General features: G+C 38.7%; 1 protein-coding gene across 1 annotated transcript in view; it reads left to right on the forward strand.

The window, feature by feature from the left end:
* RIMKLA (ribosomal modification protein rimK like family member A) overlaps positions 1-18,152 on the forward strand; it is a 67,816-nt gene that overhangs the window by 10,578 nt on the left and 39,086 nt on the right. Inside the window, exon 2 of the mRNA XM_074305483.1 lies at positions 14,665-14,895. Coding sequence (XP_074161584.1) covers positions 14,665-14,895 — 231 coding nt within the window. The remainder of the gene's footprint in view (positions 1-14,664; positions 14,896-18,152) is intronic.

Here is an 18,152-nt window from a genome sequence, read left to right on the forward strand (position 1 = left end):
AACAATAAAGAAATTACATTGTTAATGTAATTTAGGACAAGTTTATATAGCATGTAAAATTAGAGGTTCCTGGAAAACAGATTGGGCTTTCCTTTTAGATCTGGAACCCAGAATCTTTAAGTTTGTGGCTACTGCTATGCCCTAATTTTATGATTTAAAAAATATATATGTATTTTGTTTTGACACAAGTTCCTTGTTATGGACTGATAGTTCCTAATGCTTTCTACTTTTGTTCTTCACTCATTGTTAACTGGAGGGAAGGATGTGTATTTTAGTTTGGAGAGCTTCCTACTGACTTTGTCCATTGTTTTTGACCTGAGATTCCTTTGGCCTTTATTTACTTTGTGGAAGTCATTGCCCATTCTTTTGGCAGTGCTTTAACCCTATGATCACCCTATTTTCTGCTATGGGGCCCTCTATGAGATCTGTTGGGACTTTCTGAGTGGAGAAGACTATATTATCCATTTGTACCACAGTATTTACTGCCAGACCTTTCCTTGTTTAGGGCTCTCAAGGCTTCATGAAAACTAAAAGGAAGTCCTCATAAAAAAGTGAGGTTCTTCTAGTGTAGATTATCCCACAACCCCAAACAGTCCTCAGGAACTAGATACTCATTCTACTTCAAAGCAAACATTAGGAGTGGTGGGAATGAAAAAGAGGCTTGATTTAGACTTCCAGCTAATTTCCATTGGGTCTGTCCCCCCAAAAGAATGCTGTATTTCATGACATTGTTCAGTAAATAAAATACTTATCCCTTTTCTCAGATTGGATTTAATCGTGGAATCTCCATACAAGTACCCGAAAGTGGTTATCCAACATCGAATGAGTGGGAAACTACTGCCTCTTTAAGTAGCCTATTCTACTTCTGAATAGTTCTAATTTCTCAGACTTTCTCCCTTAACATCAAAGCTCTTTGTATCTTTCATCTTTTATTCTTAGTTATGCCTGTTGAGGTCAAGCAGAACTAATTCTACTTCTACTTCTACTTGAAGGGCATCTCTACCCTACTTGAGGGCATCTCTACCCCAATACTCCTTCTAATTATGATTTATCTCCTCTGGGCAAAGTATCCCTGATTTCTTCAACTGATCCTCACATAATATGACTCAGGAACCTTCATCTCCTCTCCTAAACTGTGATCTCCTGAACTGAAATAATACTTGAGATGTGTCTTGACCAGGGAAGAGGACAGGGGGATTTTCACTTCTCTAGTCATTGGTTATAATGCAACCTAATATTATATTGCCTTTTTTTGGCTGCCATGTCACACATTCTAATGATTTTGTCTATTAAGATTGTTAGATTTTTTTCAGACAGACTGCCATCTATCCAATTCATGTGCAATTTAAGACATCATCTGTATGTCATGGGTCATCTTTGAAAATGAAGAATGAACAATATTTATCTTTTTTTAAAATTTATTATATATTTTTATAATATCCCTTGTATTCATTTTTCCAAATTATCCCCCCCTCCTTTTACTCCCTCCCCCCGATGACAGGCAGTCTCATACATTTTACATGTGTTACAATATAACCTAGATACAATACATGTGTGTAAATATCATTTTCTTGTTGCACAATAAGCATTAGAATCCGAAGGTACATGCAACCTGGCCAGACAGATATTAGTGCTAACAATTTACATTCACTTCCCAGTGTTTCTTCTCTAGGTGTAGCTACCTCTGTCCATCATTGATCAACTGGAAGTGAGTTGGCTCTTCTTTATGTTGAAGATTTCCACTTCCATCAGAATACATCCTCATACAGTAGAACAATATTTATCTTGATAAAATTTCACCTAAAATCTTTTTCATCCTAACTGTGTTATCCTGAGTGCCTGACTCCATCCCTCTCCATTTTGTACCAAGAATACAGTTAATAAGTAACCTATCTATACCTTTATTCAAGTCATTGTCAAAAATATAAATCCAACTAAGGACAGATTTTAAGATCAAGCCACTTGAAATCACCTCACAAGTTGACTTTGATCAATTAGTGGCTACTCTCTGGACTGGATGTTAATCTAGTATATAATTCATTTAATTGTAACCTAGCCCACATTTCTCTGCTTTTCTGCAACCATGAGAAACTTTGTTAAAATGTAGAGAAACTATGTCAATAGCCTTCCTCTGATTGCCAACAATCAAAATCAATCCCACTTCCCTAAAGTTTTCAGCTCCATTGTTTCCCTCCTTTTTGTAAATTTAGGCATTTGCCTTGAGTCTGCCATGCCTCTCCTATGGGCCATAATCTTTCAGAGATTCCTGACAGTGGCTCAGTGATACAGGTTATGGTCATTCTGAGTGTTATAAACTCAAATTCATTAGCGACAGCGAGGTATTCTTACTTCTTCCTTCTTATCTTGGATAGCAGTACCCCAATAGGTATTTTTGTTCTGTTCTTAACAGTCCAAGGATTGTTCTCCATGGAAGAATAATACAGAAACTGATCAGGTGTATTATCTGTTTCTTTTATGTTGATTTCTATGGCAGAGCAAAAATCTCCTCAGTCTGTTATTGTGTCTACTTAATCTTAGATCAGGTACTTGATGCAAAATCCTATCAGATTACTTTTTGATTCCCTTAATAATTTAATACTCAAGTGGAGTAAGTAATATCACTATACTTTCTTAAGCATTCTTTCCAAAGCAATGGAACACTGGGGATTTCTTGAATGTAGTTTTTTTTTACTATTATATTATTCTTCTGTCTGAGCTTTAAACATTATAAATTTGCCATTTTCTTCAGAATCCTGTGCTTTGTGCCTGCTTTGTCACTTAGTATGCCACACTTGATTATCTTTCATGTTCTTTTCTGGGGATACAAATATAAAGGGAAACAATCACTACCTTCTGGGAGCTTCCCATAGGAGGGGGTGGTAGCCAGGTAATGTGCCAGGGATTGTGAATAGAACTAGAAGGCAGTAGATTGTTTCAGTCTTTTCAGTAGCAATGGTAATTAATAATGATTTGAAAACTGTTTCTGAGCAAGCAGCAAAAAAATGGGTTGTCTGTGTGGGAATTTGCAGGTAGAAATAGGAGAGATTACAATGTCTGATTTCCCTGTTAACCTGTTAACAAAAAAACTTGACAATTAGCACCATCTAAAAGTAGAATGGGCTGCCTTGGGAGGTCATGGATTGGTTTTATTTTTCACCTGAGGTCTTCAAGCAAAACTACATTACCATTTTGGGTTATGCTAGGGAAGGGATCTTATTCCTCTGTGGATTAGTCTCAGCAGTCTCTGAGACTCCTTTTAATGCTATCATTCTGTGATATTGTGATATTTCCAACTCTTCAAGGGAGTTGGTGTACAACCAAACCATATTAATATCAAATAAAGTATGGTAAGACAACTAGGAGATGCAATGCACAGAGCATTGTGTCTGGAGTAAGGAAGGCAGCAACCTATTTACCCCTCCTTACTTCCTGAGTTCAAATCTAGCCTCAGAGACTTGCTAACTGTGTGACCCTGGGCAAGTCACTTAGTCCTGTTTGCCTCCTTTTCCTTATCTGTAAAATGAACTGGAAAAAGAAATATCAAACCATTCTAGTATCTCTGCTAAGAAAATCCCAAATAGAGTCATGAAAAGTCTTACATGACTGAAGTGAAAGGGTTAAAAACAAAGCCTGAGAGTTCAGATGAAAAAGAAACCATTTCTGGCTAGAGCATCAAAAAAACGATGTTTTATGGAAGAATTTCAATAGGCAAAGATGAGATTAGATAGAATATTAATTAGGAACAATGTGAGCAGAACCTAGCAGGAAAGAAAGCCATGGATAGGCAGTGAGATTTCCATTTTCATGGGAAGTCTGGAGTTAGTGAAGGGAAGGATCATAGGATCACAGATTTAGAGCTAGAGGGACCCTAAGGTCCTAAGTCATCCAATCCAACCTCCCATTTTATAGATGAGGAAACTGACACCCTAAGAAGTTAAATGATTTAAGGGATACAGTGTGATGTAAGGGTACCTTACCTCTGTGATGTAAGGGTAGAAAGATAGATTGGAACCATATTGTGGGAAGCATTGAATGTAGATCTCAGAAGTTTTTACTTGATTCTGTAGGCAGTAGGGAGTCATTGAAGTCTTTCAAACAGGCATTTGATTGGTTAGAGATGAAGAAACATTCTTGAGAAGAGAAGGATCAGTTAACCAGATGAGAGATGATTGAAGTCTAGAATAAGATGGAATTGGAGGCCAAAGCTCTGCAGACTGCATGATAAGTACCTTTATTTTATACTGTTTCTTTGCTGAGACAGTTGGGGTTAAGTGACTTGCCCAGGGTCACACAGCTAGGACGTGTTAAGTTTCTTGAGACCAGATTTGAACTCAGGTTGTCCTGATTCCAGGGCTGTGCTCCATCCAGTGTACCATCTAGCTGTCCCTTATTTTTTTCAAATAAGGGTATGAAGGCTAGGGTGTGGGAGAAGTTTAGAATTACATCATTTTCTTTAATGCAGCAATTTTTCAGTGAGGAAATATATTCCTTTATACCTTCTTACCAGCCCTCCCCCCCCACCCCCGTGCAGTTGAGCAACTTCTTTTCATCTATAGCCTTAGTTGGTTGGAGTGCAGAATGGGTAAGTGATTTGAACATAATCATACAACTGAAATATATCAAGGACAGGACTCAAACCTTGTCTTCCTGAGTCAGCTAGCTTTTTATCCACTGATGGACAAAAGCAGAATGTCTTTGATGATATATCCTCTTTATAATATAGCGAGACACCAGCTGTTAAGTGCATAATACCACTAACTTTGTTATTGATTTCCTTTTTATAAAAATGTAGAGTATCTATCCCAGACACTGTTATTTGATACCTCTGTAGTATAACACTGGAGATTGCAATCTATAAAAATTTAATTCTGTAATATCCTTTATTGTTTTCTGGTTTTGCTGCTTCATTTGGATAGTATGTCTGTGTAGGGGGGGTATATTTAGTAAACTTGAAAAAAAATAATTTGGAGCACTTGGATTGTAATCAGGAAGACTAAACTTCATGAGTTCAAATCTGGCTTCAGACATTTACTAGCTGGTACAAATCTTTTAACCCTGTTTACCTCAGTTTTTTTTTAATCTAGAGAAGGAAATGGCAAACCACTGCAGTATCTCTGCCAAGAAAACCCCAAAATAGGATCACGAAGAGTCAAACACCACTGAAAAGACTGAACAATAACAACGAATGTTTAAAAAAAAAGAAAGAAAACTTACATATAGGCCTGTAATTTGCAAATCACAAAAAAAGCTAGAGAAGTATATCTTGCATGTTGATGGATAGATTTTGGATTCAGAGAGATTTTATTGGCAGTCTTGAAAAATGGGCTGAATCTAATCAAGCAAACATTTAATAGGGATAAATATAAAGTTCTTTATTGGTTTTAAAAGCATCAGCTGGAGAAATCGAGGATTAAGAAAACATTTGCCACATAACAATTTGTATATAAAAGACTTATAAGTCTTAGACTGGAAGTTAAGAATGAATTGATAGTGTTGACACAGCAGCTCAAGAGAAAAGGCTTGTGGGGTCTTAGTCTGATTAATGGAATCATACAGAATGAATCAGGAATGAGGCAGCTAGTACCTTGTTGGTCTTTTGCCTTGATTAGACCATATCCAGGGCTTTGCTCAGAGTGCCACATTTTAGAAGAAGTCATTGGTAAGCTGGACTGTATCCTGAGGAGGGTAATGGGAATGAGGAGGGACTTCAAATCCACAGCATCTGAAGATGGCTTGAAAGATTTATTCTGTGAAAGAGGAGACTTACAGGATTTATGATAACTGTCTTCAGGCATTGGAAAGGCTGATATATGGAAGAGTGATTAGAGTTTTGCATGACTCAGTCAGACTAAAAGCAATGACTGAAAATTGCAGAAAAATAAATTTAGACTCTGTAGAGTCAAATGAACAGAGCTGTTCAAAGGGAACTGAGCTGCTTCAGGAATTAAGTAGTTCCCCATCATTAGATACTTTCAGGTGGAAGTTGGACAGCCACCTGTTAGATATAAGCCGGACCTGATAGCCTCTGTGTTCTCTTCTTCCTCTAAGTAATGTGAATCTTTTTATAAAAATTAAGCCTTTTAGAAAGTTTACATTTTGAAACAGTAATGATTTCTATGTCTACTTTTTTTTGTTTGCAAGTTTGTACAGCACTTTTGCTTCCAAACCAGACCTTTTTTGATTGAATAATAAACTTTCTAACACTTGTATTGGTTTTAAGTAAACTCAAGAATATTTATATTACATTCAGTACTGCCTTTGGATTCCCTGCTGCTTTATTTTGGGGACCAGGGGACATCTTCCCTCTTAAATACTTATTTTTTCCTTGTGTTATTTGTCTACAACTATCCTATTTCCATGTGTTCTTACCAGCAAGTAATCCATCCTTAGAGACCATAAGAGTAAACTCCCTTGGGGAGACTCAGGCTTCTGCTTAGGTTGGTGTTTTCCATCAGTCTGAGAGCTTGTGTTGGAGTGAAATGGAAAGGGAAGTGTTGAAGAAGGGGCAGAATAAGAAAGCTTGCCAGCTCTTCCTTTGTCAAGTCATCTGTTTAAACTGAGTTACCAGAAGTACTCTACAGACATTCAAATGTAAGTGCAGGAACCCAGCCTAGAGTTAGCTATAAATTGATTTTTTTCCCCATCATCTGCCATTTTGGATGCTCTCTTCCTCCATATCTCTTCATTGAGTGGATAATTGAGAGTTCTCGATTCTTAGAGTCCTAAGAATTGAGTGATTTTTCTAAGTGATGGGCAAATGAGCTCAGCTAAGAGCGGATCAGATAGACACCTCTCAGCTCATCTCTGCTCAGATCTCCTCTTTGATATGTTCAGTGTGCTGGCCCTGGTGCAGCACAAGTCCCATCAGTACAGACACCAGAGGAAAAATGGACAATTTATATCAACTACTGTCTGTCTTTACTGTCTCTGTAACCAGGATCACACAAAACTATATCAGAGGGAAATGAGAAGAAATCCTGGACCAAATAAACCCCAGCTTGGTGCCAATTAGCTTCCCAAACCTGTAACGAATGTTTACTGGCACACTACCACGCTCACCAAGATTGGCTGCTTTGACAAGTGTATTCTGTCAATGCATGCAATATGAAGTATACTTCTCCCATAAACTAGGTGAAGTTTATTTCCAGCCCATAGCTCCACCTGGGTTCCTTTATCTTCATTCTACTGTTAACAGTTTTTAGCAATAGATACAGTTTTTCTAAACTGATTCTGTGGGAAAAGCCACCTTTTAGGGGAAGATCTTTTTACTCACTAATATATTTCAAGTTAGAGTTCCAAAAAGAAGCAGAGTGAAGTTGATCGCTAGGTGGCTCACTGGATAGAGTGCTGGGTGTGGAAAGAGGAAGACCTGTATTCAAAACCACCCTCAACACTTACTATGTTACTCTGAACAAGACATTTAACCTCTGCTTGCCTCACTTTCCTTATCTATAAAATGGGGATGATAATAGCTAGGTACCCCCAGAGTTGTTGCAATACTAAGATTAAATATTTGTAAAGCATTTTGTAAAGTACAGTATAAAAGTTAGCTAATATTAGCTGTATTATTTCACCATGTGGAGAAAATAAAACTTATTGTTCTTTTAAAATAAATATGAAAAAGTCCCATTTTCAGCATTAAATTTTTAAAATTTTGATTTCTGAATTTTCTCCTTCCCTCTAGTTCCTCACTAACCCATTGAGAAGATAAGCAATCTCTTTGTCTCTTAAAAATATGCCCGGGGCACTGAATTGACTGCTTTGAAGTTTGATCCTTTTTGACCCCTGTTAGCCATATTGGATTTGGTCAATGGAGAGAGCATTGAATGGATGTCAGAAGACAAGTACTTTGGAGTGTTGGGAGCTTGAGTGAGACTTAAACTTTTTTTAAAATTAATTTAGTTTTTTTGCACTTAATAAAGTATCTTTTTTCCAATTACATGTAAAGATAATATCCGATATTCATTTTTAAAAATTTTGAGTTTCAAGCTTTTCTCCCTCTTTCCCTTTCCTTTCCTTTCTCCAAACACAGCAAACAATCTGATATAGGCATGTACAATCATGTTATACATATTTCATTTGTGAAAGAAGAATCAAAACAAAAGGGAAAAAACCACAAGAAAGAAAAAACAAAAAACAAGTTAAAAAAAAAAAAAAGAAACTAGTATGTTTCAATTTGCATTCAGACTGTATAATTCTTTCTCTGGATATGGATGGTATTTTCTGTTACAAACCTTTTGGAACTGAGACAAACTCTTTGACTCATTATTTTCTCATGTATAAAAGTGATGAATTAAACAGGATGGGTTGTGACCAAAGATCCTCGAGGAATTTTAGAAAGATTTAATTTAGAAAGATTAATCTGTCTTTGTATAGGATATATTGGTTCAAGGGTGAGAAGACCAACTAGGAGATTATTACCAAAGATTCCAGATTGAGACAGTGTAATATAATAAAAGAGTAGAGGAAATGACATCAGGAGAACTGGGTTCCTATCCCGGTTTTTCCATTAGTTACCTGAATGGTTGCTTAGCCCTTTTGAGCCTAAGTTTCTTAATTGGGAAAATAAGGATAAGAATGGCTGAGGTACCCACTTCACAGGAGTGTTAAGAGGACCAAGTGAACTAATTAGCAGTTCATAAAACTTAGCATTATTTCAGTATTAGCATGATAATGAAAGATAATTAATTTATCAAGCTCCCACTGTTTGCCAGGCATTGTATTAAATGCTTGATGTGGGACTGAACATTAGATGCATATAGAGTTTTGATAAATTTTGGAAAGGTAGAAACTATAGATTTTATCATTCAATCAAAAATGAGATGGGGTAGGACAATAGAGAAAAATCAAAGATAACTAAGTTAAAGATTTAGTGAAAGGTTAACAGAAATGAGAAAGTTAGGTGGAAAAGTAGTAGAAAGCTGATAATTTTGATATGAGATGTAATTTATGTTTATATAGCCCTTTAAAGTTTACAGAGGCCTTTCCTTATAACAGTCCTATAGATAGATAGGATTGCTGTGCCCATTTTATAGGTGAGAAAGTTGAAGCCCTGAGGTATTTGTAACCTGACCATGGTCACACAGTCTATAAATGTGTAGAAACGAGAATTAAAACAGATTCTCCTGACTCCAGCTCATTCTCTTGTGCCTTATTGATTCTCATGTTGAATCTGAGGTGCTGAAATTATATTTAAGTAGAGAGCCCATACTTATGATGAGCCAAGTCTGAATAAAAGGTATGGATCTGGAAGCCGTTGGTATAAAAGTGATGCTAGTTGAAGCTGTACAAATGGATGAGCTCACCAAGGAGGAGGAGAGGATAGTGAAAGGGAGCCAAGAATAGAGCCCTGGAGAATGCCAGCTATTAGGGTGTAGGAAGATGAGAAGGAGCCAGAGAAGTAGAACCAACCAGAAGAATGCTGAATCACAGGCACCAGGGAGGGATGCTCTGTGGTCCAGCTATACTGGCCCATTTGCTCTTTCTCACACGTGAATCTCCATCTCCCATGTCTTTGCCTTTGCACTGGCTGTCTTCCAGTCTTGGTATGTTCTCCCCAACTCTGCCTCTTGGAATTCCTGGTTTCCTTTAAGATTCAAATTAAGTGTGTTTCTAGAATATCCTAAGTGAGCTACAGGAGCAGCGAGTGCCATCCCTTGTAAAGTGGCCTGGTGTCTGCTTGGTACGTTTATGGCATTTGCTCATGTGGGCATGTACTTGTATCCCAACAGAAGGTAAGTAAGCCCTTTTTGTCTTCATATCCTCAGTATCTGGTACATGGTATCATTTAATAAATGCTTGTGATTTGATTGATTGGCTAACGTTGCCAAATGCTTCAGAAGGTTTGAGAATGAAGACCAAGGAATTGCCAGTGGATCTAGTCATCTCCAAATCTTCATTTTGTCGATGTTTGGAGAGAGAAGGTTTAGAAGACTGGTGGAAATGCAAGTCAGGGAGGGTTTGAGGAGTGAGTGGCAGGGAAGAAAGGAAGAAGAGGAGGCAATCGATGGATCCACAAGCATGTATTAAGTACTTAGTAGGTACCAGGCACAGTACTAAATACCCATGCTGCAGGATATAAAGAGAATAACAAAACAAAAAACTCCAATCCCCACCCTCAAGGAATTTGCCTTTTAACATAAGAAACAACATATGTAAATCAGAATATACAAGATTGAGTAGAGGGAAGGTAACCCTAGAGGGCATGGTGGCTCTGGAGCCTTGGATGATCTGAAAAGGTTTGCAAAAGCCCATCTTTGAGCTGAGAATTAAAAGAAGGTTCCAAGAGTCATTTGTTGGAAAGGAGAATGTTTCAGGCCTTGGAAACATCCAGGGCAAAACCCCAGAGACAGGAGATGAATTATAGTGTGCAAGGAACACGTGTGAACCAGTGTGGCTCCATTGCAGAGTGCAGTGTTGTGAAGGGACTTACTATTTGATCCTAGAGGTAATAGTGAGCCACTGAATGAAAAAAATTTTAGGATTGAGAGGAGGGATAGGGAAGACGTGGTCAGATCTGTGCATGAGAAGAATCACATTGGTGGCTTCGTGAAAGTGAATTGGAGAGGGAAGAGACAAGGAGAGTAACCAGAAGGCTACTTCAGCAGTCCAGGTGGGAGATAATGAGGGCTAGACCTAGTCAGGGGGCAATAAGATAGGAGAATAAGATAGAGGTGTCAAACATGGAAGATTATATTGAGGGAGTGAGTGTGGTTACAGAGAAGGATGATGGTACCTTTGACAGAGGGAGGGGAGGGAAAATGATAAGGGGCAATGAGTTTGGATAATTCTTCAACATTTTGGTATGAAGAATATGCCAAAATGGTAACTGGAAATTATGGTAAAAAATAAGTAATTTCCCATTTTGTTGTTGTTAAAGAATAAGATAATCATTGTGAATCCACATTTTTGGAAACCCGTTTTGAGTGTACCCAGTGCACCCTCTGGTGAGTAAGTCCCTTGAGAGCAAAGATTGTACCTTTTCAACATTCTCCATCTATGTTCATGTGCCTAGCACATGGTATCAGAGGAACATAATAAGTGTTTTTTGAACAAATGGTTCCTGTTGCAGAATGGATTTTCAGTTATGTCTATAACTGTGTTATTTTTTTCAGACTTGAAAGTGCCTGCTCCTAACAGATGATCAGCCTCATATATAATGGGCAAAAGTGAAGCAGAGCTTCTTCCAAACACTTGACCTTTAGGGCTTGGGTTGAGGCTAAACTTGATAAATCCCAGGGCCAAGGGAAATATTGTTCCAAACTGATTGGCTGTAGGAAGGCAGATAAAGGCAACAAGCATTCACAGATGTAGGCCAAGAGTCCCCAACTAGTTCTATTCTTCAGCAAGAATGCATAAAAACTATTTTCAGTTCCCACTGAAGAAAGTAGAATACATATTTCTTTGTCAGATCTATTCTTCAGACACTGGGTAACATAGTTAATCACATGAAAAGACTTGCTGTTTGAGAAAGGCACATCCCACTTTTCCTTCCCACCCACTTTCAAGACACACACACACACACACACACACACACACACACACACACACACACACACACACACACACTTTTTTATATTTCTGTCCTTTCTAGTTCTTGCAGTGGACCAGACTGAGAATGTAGCAGGAGGGAGGTGATTCTAAGGCCTGGAGAAGGTCTCTTTACCCAAAGCTGTCTCTTCCCCCACCTGCTCATCCATGCTAACATTCCATAATTAAAGGCTCATTCCTTTGGGCTAACTTTTCTCATTTGCTATTGAAACCAATCTTGGAAGTAATACAGTAAGCTTTATTAGGCAGGTGCACCTCCTCATGACTCAGCTGATCAGATCCTTTCCCAGGAGCAGGCTATGACAGAGGCCAGGGAGCAAGAAGAAGCAGGGGATATTCTGTGTCAGGACAGGGAAAGAGGGGGCTCTAAGAGCAAATGGGAGTCTTCAGCAAAGTGACCAGCAGAGAATTCAGAGCACGCACTGTGAATTCTGGCTTTGTCATTATACCTCTGTGTGGCCTGAGGCAAATCACATTATCTCTGTGCCTCAATTTCCTTCTCTCTAGAATGAGGGTGTCAGCTTAGATCATTTCCAGCTCTAAATTGATCGTCCTTTCTTTATAATTTTAGCATTGAGTTGGTCCTGCCTCTGTGTGGCCAGGAGTTTCTGGTATCAGATTTGGCTTTGTTCTTTGTCTCTCCTCACTTTCTGTCTCCCATATTCCCTACTTCTTTCTAGCATAGGGGATTCCCTTTTATGGTCTGTCATTCTCAAATCCATTCCTTGGTGAGCTCCCCTTATCCACATTTTCCCTCCTTTGTTTGCTTTTCCCTCCCTGGTGGTTTGACCACTTTTCCAGTTGCTGTAGAAGAAACTGCTCCTCCTACAGAAGCCATGGGTTTTGGCATCCGATCGCCTACTCCCAGAATCGTGGCAGGGAGTGGGTTGAGGGCACTAGGCCCAGAGGTGTTAGCCAGAGGAGCAATGGGGACGATATAGCAGCTCTGTTATGGGGCAAACCTCAGAAGAGGGACAGAAAAGTGATTGGACCAGTGACTACTTCTTTAAACCAATCATGTATCTCCCAGCACAGGGATGGACAGACAGCCTGGAGCCCAGAGAAATAGAGTGTAGATAACTGCTTTACCTGAGCCTGTTGGGCTGCACCTTAACCAGTTCCAGTCTTCATTTATTAAAGGCTCCAGTTGGAATGAGCCAAGCCCAAAGCTTTACCTTTGGAGAAGAGAGATGAAGTTCTGGTAAGATTTCCTAGGTGTTTGTGAACCCCCATGTTGAGGCTGAGCTGTCTCCATCCACTTGTTCATTGTTGATATTTTCTGAGTAATTCATTTTCCCCCTATAAGAGTTTATCTGTCCATGGTTTTGTGTGGGGTTCCAAAAGCTAGAAACTTCTGCTGCTTCTTATTCCTCTGGATTATTTTTCTGTTGCAAAGCTATTCTTCTCATCCGATGGCAGGATTTCCATAAATCTTCTGCCTTATTCAGCACGGTTGTCTCTGTAGGTGGTGTTGGTCTGGCCCTTGTGCTTTTTCTAGTTTGAGGACATATAATATGTATGTTTGTCCCATTTCCCACCCCTCACCCCTATTACTTTCTTCTCATTACCTTTCCATGGCCTGCCTGAGGTTGTCACCAGCAGCTGTTCAGGGCATGGTTAGAGCATGAATTCTTCAGAAAATTCAATTTCCTCAGGAGACTGGGGGAAAGAGAGAGATAATGTGGAAGCACCTAGATAGTGTGGTGAGGACTTGGAATCAGAGTGGCATGGTTCAGATCCTGCCTTTATCACTAGCATTCCAACTATGGAATCATTTAGCCTCTTTCTGAGCCCCCGTTTGCACATCTCTAAAATGGGAATGGGAATATCTAAAGAATCTACCTAATAGCACACAGCATGATCATGCTGATATATAAAAACATTTTGCAAACTGCAAAGCAAATTGTAATTATGCCCTAATCTGCAAGGTTTACCTCATCAGGCTTAAGTATGGGCATTGATAAAATGAAAGCATGTTCTCAAAGCACTTTGCAAGTCTTAAAATGCTATTTTAATGTACACAAATTATATACATTGTATTAGTGTATATAATAAAATATTTCACATGTTTATGACTACATAATATAATTATATTTTAATACTTTATTATAAATCTAGCTATTGTTAATAGCAATTCCCCTCAATTATTTCTCTCTTCTCCTTCCCCTTGAAATTGGGGAGGCAGTTTTGAGTCAGTATAATAGGTTATTATTTTTACTTCCTGCCTTATTTCTGATTTTTCCCTCCCTAGAGAATGTGTGATCTGCTCGTTGCCTCCTTATCATCATACCAATGTCTCATACCACTTACTTGGTTTTGCAGCCAACTCCTGGTTAAGTAAGGGAACATGAATTTCCTTAAAGCTATGGCTGTTAGTACTAGTGTGGGAAAGAGCCCTGAAAGCACATTTAGTAAAATGGTGCATCTCCCTTCCCTTTCTTCATCCACATGGGATCTTGGGTACATCGTAGGTGTTCAAGTAAATTCTTACTGGATTGATTTGTGGTAAATAACTTTTAAATCAATCAACTAGCATTTATTAAACACCTACTATGTTCTAAGCACTTGGCTAAATATTAGGAATTCTAAGAAAGGTAAAAAACCAAATTCTCTGCTTTTAAGGAGGTCACAGTCTAATGGAGGGGAATTGGTTTTTTTCCCCCTTAAGTCACTGAAGGACTATTAGATTTTAATTCCATAAATGAAATAGATAATTCCCTTTCTTTAAGTCTTCACTCTCCTAGATACCTGTATATGACAGAGGTATGAGTTTGACTTCTGCAAGGAACAGGAGTCTGGACAAAATGTTCTCCTGAGATTCCTTTTAGCTAGAACTCACTGTTTATTGCTCTTGCTTCTGGGTGAGCCCTAGTGTTTTACCATAATCATGCTGTCTACATTTGTTGGAAATGTCAAGTTGGGCTGTGCTGTGTTGTGTTTTGTTTTGTTTTGACAACAGAATGGCCACTTCAAAGTCCATCTTCCAAAAAAGCTTGGCCCTGAGGACTGTGAGGGGGAGGTCTTTGCTGTTGGGCCCTTGTAGACAGAGAGAGATGGTCTCTGCTACACCCCACCTCCCTCCCCACCATGCTCACTTCTCTTCTTCTCTTGCAGGCCTGCAGGTGAACCAGAAGGCTCTGACGACGTTCCCAGATGTAGTGCTTGTGCGGGTGCCCACACCTTCAGTTCAATCGGACAGTGACATCACTGTCTTGAGACACCTGGAGAAGCTAGGCTGCCGCCTGGTCAATCGCCCCCAGAGCATTTTGAACTGCATCAACAAGTTTTGGACATTCCAAGAGCTGGCGGGACATGGGGTTCCCATGCCAGACACATTTTCCTATGGTGAGTTGACTTGAAATGAAGTCAGACTCTAACCTCTTGAATTCTTGGTATTTTTCTATCTTCCTTTCCTTCAAATCTCTTCATATCTCTTGTTTTCCAAGCAGGATTCTCTGCATTAGTCAAATTAATCTCGCTTTTTCTCATTCCTGTGTCTTGGAAGTAACTGTGCCATTCATGTGGAATTTCCTTTCCTTTTTCCTTCTTTCAGTCTCTATCCATCTCTCCTCCAAAACCATGCTCAGAACTCATTTCCATCAGATCTTTCCTCATCAACTTCACCATCCATAACAATTTTTTACCGAGTTTATACTATAATTTTTGGAGAGAAACTGAATATACCTATCTCACCTATTCACAGTATCACCATTTGGCATTTTTGCCTGTCCCAAACATTGCTGAGCAGCTCTCCTAAAGCATATATACTACTACAATTCATGTACTTTATTTATTTCAGGCTCTCCTTTAGACTCTATCTGCTCCTATTTCACATACAATTTAGATTAGCTTGGTTATTCAGTTTTCTGTCCCTTGCTACCCATGATATCAACTACACCTTAAGTCAGCCAGGGAGAAAAACTGGCAAACACTGTGCCTGATGGCATAAAGACAGCCGAGAAATAAATCAAATCTGGTATTCCCATTAAACCTCTGCTTTGATCCTTTCCTGCCTGTAGCTATATTTCTATTTATATCTGTATTAATAAATGTGTTGTTAACCTTGTTAACCTGTGATTTTGAACCTGGACCAGATTTATTGTAACCTCGCCTTTGAAGTTCTTGTTCCCTGGTAAATGAGCTCTGCTAGGTAAACAGATAATCCTTTTCTGCCCCATGACTCTGTGTTGACATTCTGTACCTGGGTCACTTTGAGATCTTGTTAGCAGACTCCTCTCCCTTGACACATTCCCTCTGGTAGACAGCCATGCTTTCTCCCTGGTAGGCAAAGATTTCTCCTGGGCTGGGAATCTTATGTTTGAGACCTGAGTCAGACAAACTTTGTTGGCAAAGGGGCCAACTATTCCTCTTACTAATTAACTAGTTTCAGTAGAAGTGGATGAAATCTTATCCATCCTGATTTGGAATTATATTTGGTCTGAGTTCTGACTTGCTAGAGTTCTTCTGTGCTAGCCCAGCCCTATTTCTCAAGAATTTTGGGAACTATGGCCTTATTACTAATTAACTTCTTCAGTCTTTCAAGCTAGTGTTTTGGGACTACTGAGGATTATGGATTCAGGTGTTTCTGAAAACTTAGAATTCTTAAAAATTCATCTCTGTATGCTTTTTTTACGTCAGAGTCATTCCTGTAATATGTCCTTCCCAAACCGCTAAAATGCATGCATGCAGATGTATACAAACACATACATTCACTCACTCACACGTCTCCCCCCTTAATAACAAAAATTATTAAAACCAAACTTCTGCCACATTTGTTTTCTATGGTCAGCTGGATGTTGTATTTATTCATTGTCTTTTTGCATGGTTTTTATTTACATTATTGTAGTCATTGCACGTAAGATTTCCCAGCCTCTGCTTGCCCTGCTGTCTATCAGTTCATACAGTTTCTCTGAATTTCTCATATTGGCCATTTCTTACAGGGCTACAATATCCTATTATATTCAACAATGCACTTATTTGTTATTCTCCCTGTAAGTGGACAACAACTCACTTCCACTGCAGAAAGTATTGTGATGATATATTTTATTACATGTGAAATCTTTCTTTTTACTATTGACTTCCTTGGGAAAAGTGACCAATAGTAGTGATCAGATGGCTGGTTCAAAGACTAGGAGCTGTTGAATAACTTTTCTTATATGATTTGCTTTTTGAAACATCTTAGACTCCAATTCCTTCCAACATAAGCGGGTACTTCAACAACTCTAAGCATCATTGGTAATGCTGCATGCTAATAAATGGTGCCTGAGGTCAAGACCCCTGGAATCATGAAGATGGATCCATGATGATCTGATGAGGGTAACATTATAGATTATAGAATAAAAGATGTTACCCTTCTCCCTTATTTTTAGTTATACTATAGTTTAACTGGCTAATTAGCCACACAGTCTTAGATATTTCTTCACACTCGGAAATTATTTCGCTTCCTTTATTGCTATCACAATTGCCAGGCTTCCATTCATTCACTATTCTCTACCATATACAAGATTGCCTTCTCATCTCAGTATCAGTAGTTTTTAAGTGTCATTAGTGCTAGAGAGTTATGCAGGTTGCCCCTGAATAGATCCTATAATGTTCTTTAACCCAGTTCCTGAGATTCCACCTGGCTGGCCAATTACATATGAGAGTTGAACCTGAGACAACTTCATTTTAGGAATACAAAACATCCTGCAAGGGGTTATTCAGTTACAGGAATTGAAGATGTTTAGTGTGGAGAAAAAAGTATTTGGGGGAGAGGGGAGAATATGAGAGCCAGTTTCTTATATCTGAGGGGCTGGCAAGGCAGAAAGAAAGATTCAGCTGATTCTGGTTTTGTCCTCAGAAGGCAGAATAAGGAGGAAGGGATATAAGCTGTAAAGGGTCACATTTATACTTAATGGCAGGACAAACTTCCCAACAATTAGAGCTATTCTAGAGTAAAGAATCCTCCTCTGAAGGCAATACAATCCTCTTCCCAGAGGTCATCAAGCTGAGACTAGATGCCCACTCATTGAGGATTCTGGGAATGGGTTATTGGTCTGCATAGTGGTTAGAGATTGTTATATTTCTGGGATCCTGTGATGCTGTTCCACCTTGTCCAAGGAGACTCCAGGCCTGATTGGTTTTCCTTGTTTGTTTTCTTTTTAAAGAGAAAAGCAAGATGTTCTTGTTTCTCAAGCATTGAGGTTTATGATCATTCACAAGTTGTGTCTCCTTCTATAAATTCTAGCCAGACTGACTGAATCAGCTGAATTAGACTGGTTTTGGTTTAGTTTTATTTTGTTTTGTTTTGTTTTTACATTCTGGACATCTGGTAGGACTCCATGTCCAAGAGGGCAAATCCTGCCTTCCAGGCATGTTGGTCAGTAAGAATAAATAGTTGTTTTCCCTAGGTTATACAATACCCACTCCTTTTTCAGCACTTCATGAACTCCTGGTCCTCTGTTGGGATGACATCCTGATTTACTCTTATGACCTTGACCAAGATACACTGACCTGATCTTAGTTGTATTTTTCCCTCATTAGCACCTTTAACAACTCATTTTTTTCTAATAATTTTTTTTGTTTTAATTTTTATTGACATCTTTTATTTTTATATCATTTAC

This window comes from Sminthopsis crassicaudata, chromosome 3 (genome assembly GCF_048593235.1).
Source record: "Sminthopsis crassicaudata isolate SCR6 chromosome 3, ASM4859323v1, whole genome shotgun sequence".
NCBI classification, from domain to species: domain Eukaryota; kingdom Metazoa; phylum Chordata; class Mammalia; order Dasyuromorphia; family Dasyuridae; genus Sminthopsis; species Sminthopsis crassicaudata.